The sequence below is a fragment of the Mustelus asterias genome, chromosome 7 (genome assembly GCF_964213995.1).
Source record: "Mustelus asterias chromosome 7, sMusAst1.hap1.1, whole genome shotgun sequence".
Taxonomy (NCBI): domain Eukaryota; kingdom Metazoa; phylum Chordata; class Chondrichthyes; order Carcharhiniformes; family Triakidae; genus Mustelus; species Mustelus asterias.
The window spans coordinates 20,174,547-20,188,715 of record NC_135807.1 but is presented as its reverse complement, the minus strand read 5'-3'; the positions used below and the strand labels follow the sequence as shown (position 1 = coordinate 20,188,715).

The following is a 14,169-nucleotide window of genomic DNA, read 5'->3' as shown; positions in this document are numbered from 1 at the left end:
AACTATTAGACCTATAAAGGTTCCCATTAATATTTGGAAAGTTAAAGTCATCCATGACAACTACCCTGTGACCTCCACACCTATCCATAATCTGCTTTGCAATTTCTTCCTCCACATCTCTATTACTATTTGGGGGCCTATAGAAAACTCCTAACAACGCGACCGCTCCTTTCCTATTTCTAACTTCAGCCCATATTACCTCAGTAGGCAGACCCTCCTCGAACTGCCTTACTGCAGCCGTTAAACTATCCTTGATTAACACTGCTACTCCTCCACCTCTTTTACCACCTCTACTCTTACTGAAACATCTATACCCTGGAACTTCCAACAACCATTCCTGTCCCTGTTCTAACCATGTCTCCGTGATGGCCATAACATCGTAGTCCCAAGTATCAATCCACGCTCCAAGTTCACCTACCTTATTCCGGATGCTCTTTGCATTGAAGTAGACACACTTCAACCCACCTTCCTGTCTGCCGATACATTCCTGCGACCTTGATACCTTCCTCAGTACCTCACTACACTCAACACTGGCTTCTGGACTACAGCTCCTTTTCCCATCCCCCTGACAAATTAGTTTAAATCCCCCTGAAGAGCCGTAGCAAATTTCCCTCCCAGGATATTGGTGCCCCTCTGTTTCAGGTGCAACCCGTCCTGTTTGTACAGGTCCCACCTTCCCCAGAATGTGTTCCAATTATCCATGTAACTGAAACCCTCTCTTCTATGCCATCCCTGCAGCCACGTGTTTATCTGCAATCTCTCCCTGCTCCTCAACTCGCTATCACGTGGCACCAGCAACAAACCAGAGATGACAACATGGTTTGTCTTGGCTCTCAGCTTCCACCCTAGCTCCCTAAATTCCTGTTTTAAATCCCCGTCCCTTCTCTTACCTATGTCGTTGGTACCGATGTGTACCACGACCTGTGACTGTTCCCCCTCCCCCTTAAGGATCCTGAAAACACGGTCCGAGACATCACGGACCCTGGCACCCGGGAGGCAACATACCATCCGTGAGTCTCTTTCGCTGCCACAGAACCTCCTTTCTATCCCTCTAACTAACGAGTCCCCAGTAACTATTGTTCTCCTGCTATCCCCCTTTCCCTTCTGAGCCACAGGGACAGACTCAGTGCTGGAGATCCGGTCACCGTGGCTTACCACTGGTAGGTCATCCCCCTCAACTGTATCCAAAGTGGTATACTTGTTGCCGAGGGGAACGACCACAGGGGATCCCTGCACTGACTGTTTCCTCCTAGCCCCTCTCACCGTCACCCATCTATCTTCATTCCTCGGAGTAACTACATCCCTGAAGCTTCTATCTCTGTACTCCTCTGCCTCCCGAATGATCCGAAGTTCATCCAGCTCTTGCTCCAGTTCCCTAACGTGTTTTTTGAGGAGCTGCAGATGGGTGCACTTCCCACAGGTGAAATCAGCAGGGACACTGACGGCGTCCCTAACCTCAAACATTCTGTAGGAGGAACATTGCACTGCCTTCACTTCCATCCCCTCTAGCTAACTTGTGATACAACAAGAAAAAGAAAGAGCTTACCTGCTCTCACTCCGGGTCTTTTTTTTAGGTTAGAGGAGGGGAGAGGGTGGGAGACTCTACCTGTGTAGTGTCTCAGGTTTCCTCACTGTTCAGAATTATTGGGTACAACAAAATTACCCAGGTCTCCCCACAACCGATTTCCGGTTTCCTGCTGCTTTTTTAAAAAAAAAGCTCTGAAAAAGTAAGTGAAAATAAACTTAGCTTAACTTCCAGCTTTCCCCTCCAAAATCGCTCCCCTCTCTGTCCGCTCCGCTGGAAGAATGAGGTCGAACCTCGGAGGTCAGTGCCTTTTTAAAAAAAAACTACAAACCGTCCCAGGTCTCCCCACGATCGACTTCCGGTTTCCTGCTGCTTTTTAAAAAAAAAAGCTCCAAAAAAAGTAAGTGAAAATAAACTCAGCTGAACTTCCAGCTCTCCCTTCCAAAATCGCTCCCCTCTCTGCCCACTCCGCTGGAAGAATGAGGTCGAACCTCAGGTTAGTGCCTTTTTAAAAAAAAACTACAAACCGTCCCAGATCTCCCCACGGCCGACTTCTGGTTTCCAGTTTCCTGCTGCTTTTTAAACAAAAAGCTCCAAGAAAGTAAGTGAAAATAAACTCAGCTTAACTCTTAGCTCTCCCCTCCAAAATCGCTCCCCTCTCTGCCCGCTCCGCTGGAAAAATGAGGTCACTTTTGTATTCACTTTTGTATTAAAGGAGAGAATAGTTGCTGTTAACAGGAATTTGAGTTGAGTTGCTTCACTATTTTTCCCACCGCTTTGTCTACTCCCGTTGTACAGTGCAGTAGTTTTATCCAGTGCGAATTGTTGATCAGCCTTATTTTATGTTGAATTACATAGAAATAGGAGTAGGATGTTGGGCCAAACTAGTTTGTGTTATTTATCCTCCACGTGAGCATTAGTCCTAATAGCATGTGCTCAAACTCTTACCAAACACCTTTGTTACTCAAACCTATTTGTAAATATTCACATGGCCCCTGCTTTAATCTGCAACTCTAGTGGTGCATTTCACAGCCTTGCAACCCCTCGTGTAAAGAAAGCTATTTTTTCATTGTTTATTTGTTGCTGTTAAAAACACGGTTCAAAAAATATTTATTGACCATTTTTGAAAGCAGCTATTTTGTTTTCTGGTTGGCAACTAGGAGAGTTGAAGGTTATCTTTTGAAAGGTCAAGGGAAAGCGAGTCTTGTATAAAAGTTAATGGTCGGTCATCTCAAGTTGGCTTTTGATGCAATACTTGGACAAGTTCAAACCTAAAAACAATCGATAGGGATGCATTTTTGTTTGATTCATTACCTAACCAATTATTATTTTGTACGTGGTATAAAGAATATTTGCTCCTTGGATAAGGTAGGAGGGTCCATGGACAGTGAAGACGCAGAGGCCTTAGATGTCACCAATGTTGAAATTCAAACCTCTGATGTTGAAAGTATTAATGGAAATGCAGTGATGGAAGATAGTTAATATTGGAAGTTGTCTTTTCTTAAAAACAATCACGTTTTTCAGCATAAGCATGCTTATTATGTTGCAGCAGAATCTGGTGCTATCAGATTAATTTACTGTCTTGATTTGAATTGGTTTCATTTCAGGTGTGTAACATTGTAGCTGGGCAAAGATGTATAAAAAAGCTGACAGACAATCAAACCTCAACAATGATTAGAGCCACTGCCAGGTCTGCACCAGACAGACAAGATGAGATCAGCAAACTGGTGAGTAATTCAGGAACAGCAGTGAACCATTTAGCCCCTTGAGCCTCATCTGCCAGTCAATCCCCTGACTCCATTTACCTTCCTTTACCCAATATCCTCATACCATTGTCTTGACAAAAATCTAGCAATCTCAGCTTTAAAGTTAACAATTCATCTAGCACCAATGGTCGTTTTCAGAAGAGCGTTCTGATTTTTTGCTGCTGTTTGCGTGATGAAGTTTTTTGTAATTTCACTCCTGAAAGATCTGGCTCTAAATTTCAGCCAATGCACCCTAATCCTAGACTGTGCAACAAGCAAATAGTTTCAAAAAAAACAAGCAAATGCTGGAAGTGTCTCAGCAGGTCTGACAGTATCTGTGGAGGGAGAACAGAGCTGATTGAGGGACGATCCTTTAAAACAGAGATGAGGAGGAATTTCTTCAGCCAGAGAGTGGTGAATCTGTGGAACTCTTTGCCGCAGAAAGCTGTGGAGGCCAAGTCATTGAGTGTCTTTAAGACAGAGATAGATAGGTTCTTGATTAATAAGGGGGTCGGGGTTATGGGGAGAAGGCAGGAGAATGGGGATGAGAAAAATATCAGCCATGATTGAGTGGCAGAGCGGACTCGATGGGCCGAGTGGCCCAATTCTGCTCCTATGTCTTATGGTCTTATGTTTCAAATCCGGGTGACATTTCCTTTTGGCCTGACGAAGAGTTATCAAGCCTTGAAATGTTTGCTCTGTCCTCTCTATGGATGCTGTCAGACCTGCTGAGATTTTCCAGCATTTTCTGTTTTTGTTTCAGATTCCAGCATCCACAGTAATTTGCCTTTAGCAAATAGTTTTTCCCAATATCTATTCTCCCTTACTATCTTGAATACTTTGATCAAAATGCCCTCAAGCCTTCTTAATTTCATGGAATACAATCCTAGTCTGTATTAAATTCTCCTTGTAGCATAGCCCTTGGGAGCCCAGGTATTATTCTGATCAATGCTACCTGCAAATCCTTCCCAAGATATGTGCCAAGAATTGTTCACAGTACTCAAGGTGTGGTCTAATCGGGTTTTGTATTTTTGAAGTGCAATTTCCAACCTCTTGTCTTCTATTCCTGTAGATATAAAAGCCAGATTTTTAACCCTTTTTAATTGTTTTGTTTGCCTACCCATGACAATTCAATGATCTTTGTACCTGGACCCCCAAGTCTCTGTTGATCTCCACTGTTTCCAGATTTTCACCATTTTGAGAATACCCCACCCTTTTCTATCCTTTTTAGGTACAAGGTGGATGATTTCTCAGATGCCTACATTGAAATTGTCACAATTTTGCCCGTTAATTTCACCTATCAATCTCGGTAATTTTGCACTTCTGTTTACACTGCTTGCAATGCCCTGTGAAATATCTTCATGATGCGCAGCTTATCAGTATAGTTTTTTAGAATATTTAGTTCCATTGTTTTGACATTTTAGTTTTCTTTTTGATGTCCGAACACTAGTCAAAGTTGCAATCATGGTCAGTAGAATGGTGAATAATTAGCTAAATACATTCCGATGGAATCATTTCAATTTTTCTTTGTCTTCTCACCCGTCAAGATTTCTTGGATACAAAGTATATATTTTTCTCATCTAAATTCTAGTTCTAAAGGGACTATACTACTGTACCTGTATACTTTGCAATAATGTGAACTAAATTATTTTCCAGTGTGCAGACACATACTTCAGTCAGTTCAATTGAGCCTTTTTCCTTTTAGATGAAAAGTGCTAGTTTTAATGCTGACCCATATGTTCGGGAATTTGGAATAGGCGTGAGAGACGACATGACAGACGTACCAGGCCGTGTTCTTCAGGCACCTTCCTTGTTGTACGGTGGTCGGGTAAGGACTGTTGCAAAATGAGCAGACAACTATTTGTCAACTGTTAGGAGCTTATATAATATATAAAACTTTCAAACCTCAAATTTACTTAATTTAAGACAATCTTGAGGCATCAACCCAACCTTGATACAGTCAATATAGTGCTGGTGTATTACACGAAGGTACCAGTTTTTGTTGTAAAACTGACTATCTTCATCTACCCAGCTAACTCTTTTTCCTGGAGTCCCTTACCTCCATTATTTTTCGCTTCTTGCCTCAAATATTTGTGAAGCACTTTGGGATGTGTTGCTGAGATAAGAGTGCTATATATCTGGATGTTGTGTGAAAGGTAATGCAACATAGTAAATAAAAAACAGAAAATGCAAGAAGTATTCAGCATGTTAGGCAGCACCTATGGAGTGAAGCAAAGTTGATGACGTTTATTCAAAACAGAAAATGCTGGAAAATCTTGGGTCTGACACCATCTGCGGAGAGAGAATAGAGCCAACGTTTCGAGTCAGGATGCGTCCGAGACGAAGGGTCATCTTGACTTGAAACGTTGGCTCTACTCTCTCCACAGACCTGCTGAGATTTTCCAGCATTTTCTGTTTTAGTTTAAGATTCCAGCATCTGCAGTCTTTTGCCTTTAACTTTTATTCTCCATAGATATTGCTGAAACGGAATATTTCTGGTTTTATTGCAGCTATGGGGGGATCTTGGACGCACTAGGGTTGTTTTCCTTCAAATATGAAGGCTAAAGGGTGATGTAATTGAGGGGTAGACGGGAAAGACTTGTTTCCCTAAGCTGAGGGGTCAATTACCAGGGACATAGATTTAAGGTGATTGATAGAAGGATTAGAGGGGACGTGAGGAAAAGCTTTTTCACCCAGAGGGTGGTGGGGGTCTGGAATTCACTGCCTAAGTTGGCGGTTGAGACTGAAACGCTCAGCTCATTTAATAGGCATCTGGATCTAAATCTGAAGTGCTGTAACCTGCAAGGACCAGATAGTGGAAAATGGGATTGAAATGGGTGACTAGTTTATTTTTCTCTTTTTTGATTGCGCAGGCATGATGGGTTGAATGGCCTCTCTGCACTGTAACCTTTCTGTGGTTCTATGTAGGCTACAGTTAAGTGAGTTCATAAACTCGAAGCATAAATGGTTTATAACACTGTCTAAACTACTGATACAAAGGTTACATTTGAAGTCAGTCAGATTGAAAAATTAGCAGCTGTGACAATTAAGGAGGAAATGCTATGTGTGCGCGCTATATAATAGTGAAATTTTATTTTTAAGATGCATAGCTTTTGTACGGTTGAGAGATTTTAAAATTGAAATAACCCACCTGTGTTTGAAAGATTTAGAAAATACATGACATTCAGCACTTTGAAATTAAAGCGCACCATTCTAGTCAGTGGATAACTGGTACAGTTTGTGACATTGAAATACTCCTGCTCTCATGTTACTTTTTACTTTTTGTTGCAGAACAAGACCATTGCTACTCCTATTCAGGGTGTGTGGGATATGCGGGGTAAACAGTTCCATACAGGCATTGAAGTCAAAGTCTGGGCAATTGCATGTTTTGCTCCACAGAGGCAGTGCAGGGAAGATACACTCAAGTAAGCAAAATGTTTTATCCGCTGCATCTATAACTTGTACACAGGAAATTTGATAAATGTGCAATGCAAGCACTCAAGTGTAGCCAACATTTTTCCCTGAGATTACAGAACTTTAGCACTTGTGGCGACCTGAAATGGTGTGTCTCTGAGTGGAAGAAACTTGCACTAAATATTAAAATGTTGTCAATCTCTTTTAATTTGAGAAGAGTACTTCATCTAGTGATTAGCTAAACCATACAACAAAGAAAGGCTCTGGTTTGACTCCCAATCTATGCTAAGTTAGCTAACCTCATCTGGCATGCTGAAAGGGAACTACAATTAATGTCAGCACCCTGGGTTAGGTGGGAAATTTGGCCAGCAATTTTACTCCTAACCCAATACCAGTGACACTTCCTTGTAGATGTTTATGCTGATATTAGGCAAAGGTACGTCAACACTAAGGTACTAAAGGATCCCATAGCAAGGGTTTGCAGCCTTGAGTAGAAAATATGTTAAGACATATTTAAGATATATATTTTGTTAATAAATTTAAGACACATTTAACATGTATATGTTAAGACATGGGGGTGGCATGGTGGCACAATGGTTAGCACTGCTGCTTCACAGCGCCAGGGACCCGGGTTTGATATCCGGCTTGGGGTCACTGTCTGTGCGGAGTCTGCAGGTTCTCCCCGTGACTGCGTGGGTTTCCTCCGGGTGCTCCGCTTTTCTCCTATAGTCTGAAAGACATGCTGGTTAAATGCATTGGCCATGCTAAATTCTCCCTCAGTGTATCCGAACAGGCACCGAAGTGTGATGACTACTTTGCAGTAACTTCGTTGCAGTGTTAATGTAAGCCTACTTGTGACACTAATAAATAAACTTATTTTCTTTTCAAGCATGCCTCTCATTCCCTCTTTTCTCCCTATCCTCTCCCAACTCTAGTGTCCAGAAAAGTAAAACCTTTTCACATTCTAAGTACGAATTACAAGCATAAAGTTAAAGCACTAAAAATGAATGGTGATAATTGCAAACCCTTTCTCTTCTACCCCTCCACGTCAAGATGGTTCACTACTACCTTTTTGATAACTGTTGCAAAAAAATATTTATCAACCAACTACATTGCTTCCTTTCAGAGCATTCACAGACCAGTTAAGGAAAATATCCAGGGATGCGGGGATGCCGATACAAGGCCAGCCATGTTTTTGTAAATATGCACAAGGTGCAGACAGTGTGGAACCAATGTTCAGGCACCTGAAGAACACCTATGCAGGACTTCAACTAGTGGTGGTTGTGCTTCCTGGAAAAACTCCAGTTTACGGTCAGTACATTTAGAGTTTCAGAGTTTGAGATTTCTGAACAGTTAAAATTCAGCTAGTTAAATGCACTGAAAATATTTCTTAATATGATATTAGCATCAGTACTGCACTGTGCATTTTTAAAATAAGTTCTCTCATTGTAAAAGTAAATGCGACACAATTTCCAGACACATGATTACCATATTTATTCTCCTTCACAAGTTCCAGAACAGTGGGGGAAAGGCCTCTTGCTCTTTTTTGAAGGGATGCCATGGCCACCTGAGAACAAATAGGATCTCAGTTAAAGGTGAAATTTGGAAGACAGCACCTCCAACAGTGCAGCACTTACAAGTCTGTGGCGTACCCCTCAGCATGTGAATGCCACTGAACCACGGCTGACACATCTTGCTCAGAGACCCTTGGGATGGTGGGTCTCGATCTTAGGCACACTTGTGGATAGCTTTACTCTGCATCCAGCTAGACAATATCTGATCTGGTGATATTTACACTGGATGGCTGAGGAAAGGAACTTTTCTATTCCCTAGCAATAGCATTCCTTGTGATGGGTTCTTAGGGCACCACTTCAGGATAAAGGATTATTTTTTAAATTCGTTCATGGGATGTGGGCATTGCTGGCTGGGCCCATCCCTGAGATACCCTGCTGTGGATCTAGAGTTACATGTAGGCCAGACCAGGAAAGGACGGCAGATTTTCTTCCCTAAAGGACATTAGTGAACCAGATAGGTTTTTGCAACAATTGACAATGGTTTCATGGTCATCGTTGGACTTTGAAAGAAGTTTTCTGGTTTTTAATCTATCTTTGTGTTTTCTGGGAGAACAAGTGTTCTGCAGCAGGGGGAGAGGTTGGATTCCGAATAGTTGCTGTTAGCAAGCTCCAGGCAGTTAGGGCTCAGATTCTCAGACCTGTTTGATGCCGCTGAAGCTTGTAGTTTACACCTTATGTCGTTGGCAACTCGGAGAAGCACTGAGAGCTGTTAGCAGGCTCCAGGTAGTTGGGGCCCTGTGAAGTCCTGGGGAGCTTGTATGTTGCTGGAAGGTCGTTGGTTCCGTGCTGGAACCAGTACAGGCCCAGAGAAACTCTCGGAGCTATTTATAACTCCGAGTAGCCGGGGTCTGGATTTTAGAGACACCCATGGGCAGTGTCATCTTGAGTGACACTAACAGTCCATAAAAGAGTTTAAAGTGTGCCAGTAATTAGAGGCGAGAGTGCAGCTTTGTGAACCCTGTAGAATGCAGTCTCAGAAGAGTTTGAACCATGGGGAGATGAGCATTCATTGAGGCAGCCTGAGTTTGTGCAGCTTTGAGGATATTTGAAGGCTAAATTTTAAAAAATGAAGAGTTGAAATCCCTCATGAGGGAGATCAAAATATTGTGATTCTTGGTCGTCACTGTGGTGAGAAATCCGTGGAATTTGACTTGGTTGCACTGCGGACAGTTAGCTTCACAAAAGCTGACACAGCACCAATGTGTTTGACCACGTTTTACCTGTTACTTCATATTTGCCTGGTATTAATTCTGAATGTTAGAGTATAAGATGATCTAAATTGTTTTGTGTAGTATAAAGTTTATATTGCTTGTTTAAAATCGTGGAATCTAGTGGCTTTATTCTCTTAGTGGGTAACTGGAATTTCAAACTTTGTCTACTTTAAACAAAAAAAATTACTGCTCCCCAACTGGATGGTAACAATATATTAATAAGTCGTGTTTTCCATTGACAGCGGAGGTTAAGCGTGTGGGCGACACATTACTTGGCATGGCCACACAATGTGTGCAAGTGAAAAATGTGCTGAAAACCTCTCCACAAACACTTTCCAACCTCTGCCTGAAGATCAACGTAAAGCTGGGAGGTGTCAATAATATCTTGGTGCCACAGGGAAGGTCAGTTGAACTTTTATCTACCTGCTAAGTGACTTGGTTTGATTAAACTCTATTTCCATAGACTCCACTATTTGGATCTGTGCTGTGTGGTGTGTTTGACCATATTTGCCTCTTAATTCATAAAATGATTTCATAAAACTGACAGTTGTCTTCATTCATTGATGGATTGTAATGCCTTTTTTCCCCACGTGTACCTTGCATAGTTTTGGTAGTTTACAATTTTTCTCTGTAAAATTAAGTTTTTGAAGTATTAGCTTCTAATGTTTTCAGTCACAACATTGAAGCTGTGGCTTCAGCTTACTAGTTCCTGCTTTGCTTTGTTTGATTTTATGTTAAATGTGTGACGTTCCTGACATGTGCCCATGTTGTGTTCTGATACTGCAATACTTCTATATAGGTGAAGACTTCTCCATATTTAATGAACAGGCATTATTGACTTTCCCACTGTGTCGAACTGAAAGGGCTTACACTCATACAGTGGCCTTCACGACCTTAGATGTCCCAATGTGCTTTACAGCTAATGAATAGTGGAGCAGCCTCAAGGGGCCAAATGTTCTTATTCAATAGTTTAATTGTAGTTGTGTTTGTAATGTGGGAAAATACTAATTAACGATACAATACATGACTAGTTTAGTTTTCCTTTTTTTAATTGAACAATATGTATTGGCCAGGACACTGAAGAGTTCCCTTACTCTTCTATTAAATAGTGCTGAAGGACCTTTTGCATCAAGCTGAGAGGGAGGAAGCCATAGTAATGCTTCACCTGGATGAGTGCTGCTCCAACAATGCTGGAAAAGCTCAACACCACCAGGACAAAGCAGCCCGCTCAATTGGCACCCCATCCATAACCTACCAACATCCACTCCAATACCGACACAGTGCAAGCAGTATGTACCATCTACAAGATACACTGCAGCAACTCAGCAAAGCTCCTTCAATAGATCCTTCCAAATCTGCGACCTCTGCCAAAAGGAACGACAAGGGCAGCAGATGCATGGGTGCACCACCACCTACAAGTTCCCCTTAAGCCACACCATCTTGACTTGGAACTATACCTCCATTTGTTCACCGTTGTTGAGTCAAAATCCTGGAACTCCTTCCCTAATAGCATTGCACATCACATGGACTGCAGCAGTTCAAGAATGCAGCTCACCACCATCACCTCTAGGGAAATTAGGGATGGGTAATAAAAATGCTGACCTAGCCAGCAACACCCACGTCCCCCTGACAGTGTAGTATTTCCTCAATACTGCACTTAAACGTCAACCTGGTATTCATGCTCAAGACTTAAATAGGGCTTAGCACCATGATCTTATGGCACTTGTTACTGTACTGACCAATTTAGACTAGGAAGGTTCAGTATGTAGAAAATACGCAAGGTAAAAAAGAATATTTTCAGTGTTAACTTTTCATTGACATACTGAAGTAGCCAAAACTAAATGAATTTTTCCTGCAATTGTTAACCCAGCCACAATCAGGTCTTTATTGTGTTGATTTGACAACAGCAGTGGCGACCTGTGGAAGAATATATTCAGTTTCTTGTATTGCCACCAGTATACTAAGTTGCACTGTTTGCAGCTATTTTACAATGTCTATATCCTATATTACTTAATGATGAAAGCATGCAGAGCAAATACAAAATATTGTAGTAATTCACGCACACATGAGTTGGTCTTCTAAGTCACCAAGATACTGAATGTGGTTCAGGGAATGGGCATCTGTGTGTTTATTGTACAATTTTCACATTGAGTTGACTTTGACTTAATTGGGAAACCCAATAAAATGTGCCTCCGTGATATGAATATATCCATTCACTGCTGATGCGACTTATTGTGGTCATAAAATGGAGCTGTTTGTAATGATCCCAAAATTTGTGTTTATTTTCTCAGGCCTGCAGTATTTCAGCAGCCAGTAATATTCTTGGGTGCAGATGTAACACATCCACCAGCTGGAGATGGCAAAAAACCTTCAATTGCTGCAGTGAGTCCTTGTATTTTTAGTTTATTGATGGTGAATGTTTACATCATTTCCAAAAAAAAAAATTGAAATGATAATGTGAATGTCTTAGTTGAGATTTCTGAGATGAATTTACAAATTAGGCATTTTTTTTGTCTTTTTTAAGCTGTTTTTCGTTCAAAGGCTAATTTTCAATGGCAACTGTCCTCTTCTGTGAATCTATTCCAAAGCCACTTCACCTTCATACCTTCCTCTTTGTCTTCAGCATCTCCAAGCCTTGGCTTCAGCCCTATCGGATTACCGCAATATTCTTCTCAATAAGCCAAATACTCAAGCTACATGTTTGATCTCACATTTGCCCATAGCAACATCTGTTGAAGTATAATTCCAGTTCCTGCTTCACTTCAAAGAAGATAACTTATACTGATTATGAATGATCCAGTTATTGTTTATATTCATGTTATAAAAATTCTGTTTACTTTGTTGGAAAATTCAAATTGTTCCTTTATATGCACCGGTGCTTTATTTGCGTTTTTGAAATCTTTTTGAAGGCAAGCGGGTTGAATATATTTGCAACTAATTTTTATTGTTTTTTAAACTTCTGAAAATGTCAAACTATGATAAAAGCAGTTTTTCCCCTGTCCTAGCTTGAATCCCTGTTGTTTAAAGAGAAATGTTTAACATCAGAGTCTTGCTGACGGTTTGAGAAGCCAGAAGAGAACGAATGACCTTTACTGGAGGTAGAAGATCAAGGACCAATTGCAAAATGTCATTCATTTTGCTGAGATCCCTGAGAAATTTATGCAGCCCAGTTAGGGCCCGTGCCACCCCTCCTCTGCTGCTAGAACCCAACATTCCACGAATGAACTAAACACCAGACTCTGTGCCCAAATACTACCAAATCATTTGATCTTTTTGAGTAATAGTTTGAGAGTAATCTTTGATCGAGAAGCCTAGAAGTTCCCAGGTTAGCCACATGGTAAAAATGACTGGACCAATCACTAGTGCAATGATGATTTGAATTGTCAATTGTGGGGAGCATTTTTAAAATCTTGTTTTATTAGGAGTAGCAATTGGGTACAGAGTGAAGGGTGGCATGGTGGCACAGTGGTTAGCACTGCTGTCTCACAACACGAAGGACTCGGGTTTGATTCTTGGCTTGGGTCACTGTCTCTGTAGAGTTTGCACGTTCTCCCCATGTCTGCGTGGGATTCCTCCGGGTGCTCCGATTTCCTCCCACAGTCCGAAGATAGTCATAGAGGTTTACAGCATGGAACCAGGCCCTTATGCCCAACTTGTCCATACCACCCTTTTTTTTTTAAACCCCTAAGCTAATCCCAACTGCCCGCATTTGCCCCATATCCCTCTATACCCATCTTATGCATATAACTGTCTAAATGCTTTTTAAAAGACAAAATTGTACCCGCCTCTATTACTACCTCTGGCAGCTTGTTCCAGACACTCACCACCCTCTGTGGAAAAAATTGTCCCTCTAGACACTTTTGTATCTCTCCCCTCTCACCGTAAACCTATGCCCTCTAGTTTTAGACTCCCCTACCTTTAGGAAAAGATATTGACTATCTAGCTGATCTGTGCCCCTCATTATTTTATAGACCTCTATAAGATCACCCCTCAGCCTCCTACGCTCCAGGGAAAAAAGTCCCAGTCTATCCAGCCTCTCTCATAGCTCAAACCATCAAGTCCCGGTAGCAACCTAATAAATCTCTTCTGCACTCTTTCTAGTTTAATAATATCCTTTCTATAATAGGGTGACCAGAACTGTACACAGTATTCCAAGTGTGGCCTTACCAATGTCTTGTACAACTTCAATAAGACGTCCCAACTCCTGAATTCAATGTTCTGACCGATGAAACCAAGCATGCTGATTGCCTTGTTCACTAGTCTACCCACCTGTGACTCCACTTTCAAGGAGCTATGAACATATGCCCCTAGATCTCTTTGTTCTTAACTCTCCCCAGCGTCCTACCATTAACTGAGTAAGTCCTGCCCTGGTTCAATCTATCAAAATGCATCACCTCGCATTTATCTAAATTAAACTCCACCTGCCATTCGTCAGCCCACTGGTCCAATTGATCAAGATTCCGTTGCAATTGGGTTGTGTGATGTGCGGGTTAGGTGGATTGGTCAAGCTAAATTGCCCGGTAGTGTCAGGGGGATTAGCAGGGTAAATGCATTGGGTTATGGGGATAGGGCCCGGATGGGATAGTGGTCGGTGCAGACTTGATAGGCCGAATGGCCTCCTTTTGCACTGATTCTATGAAGGCACTCTGGTTTCAAGGCAATCTTTCTGTATGTTGCACTTGGAAGTGAATTTTGTTATT

The 14,169-nt window shown here is 41.7% G+C and overlaps 1 protein-coding gene across 2 annotated transcripts in view; it reads left to right on the top strand.

Annotated features, from left to right (window-relative positions):
- Positions 1-14,169, top strand: part of ago2 (argonaute RISC catalytic component 2) — a 76,086-nt gene that overhangs the window by 42,179 nt on the left and 19,738 nt on the right. For both annotated transcript variants that reach the window (XM_078215733.1, XM_078215734.1), the window contains 6 exons: positions 3,133-3,252; positions 4,976-5,098; positions 6,562-6,695; positions 7,811-7,995; positions 9,712-9,871; positions 11,761-11,851. In XM_078215733.1, coding sequence (XP_078071859.1) covers positions 3,133-3,252; positions 4,976-5,098; positions 6,562-6,695; positions 7,811-7,995; positions 9,712-9,871; positions 11,761-11,851 — 813 coding nt within the window. The remainder of the gene's footprint in view (positions 1-3,132; positions 3,253-4,975; positions 5,099-6,561; positions 6,696-7,810; positions 7,996-9,711; positions 9,872-11,760; positions 11,852-14,169) is intronic.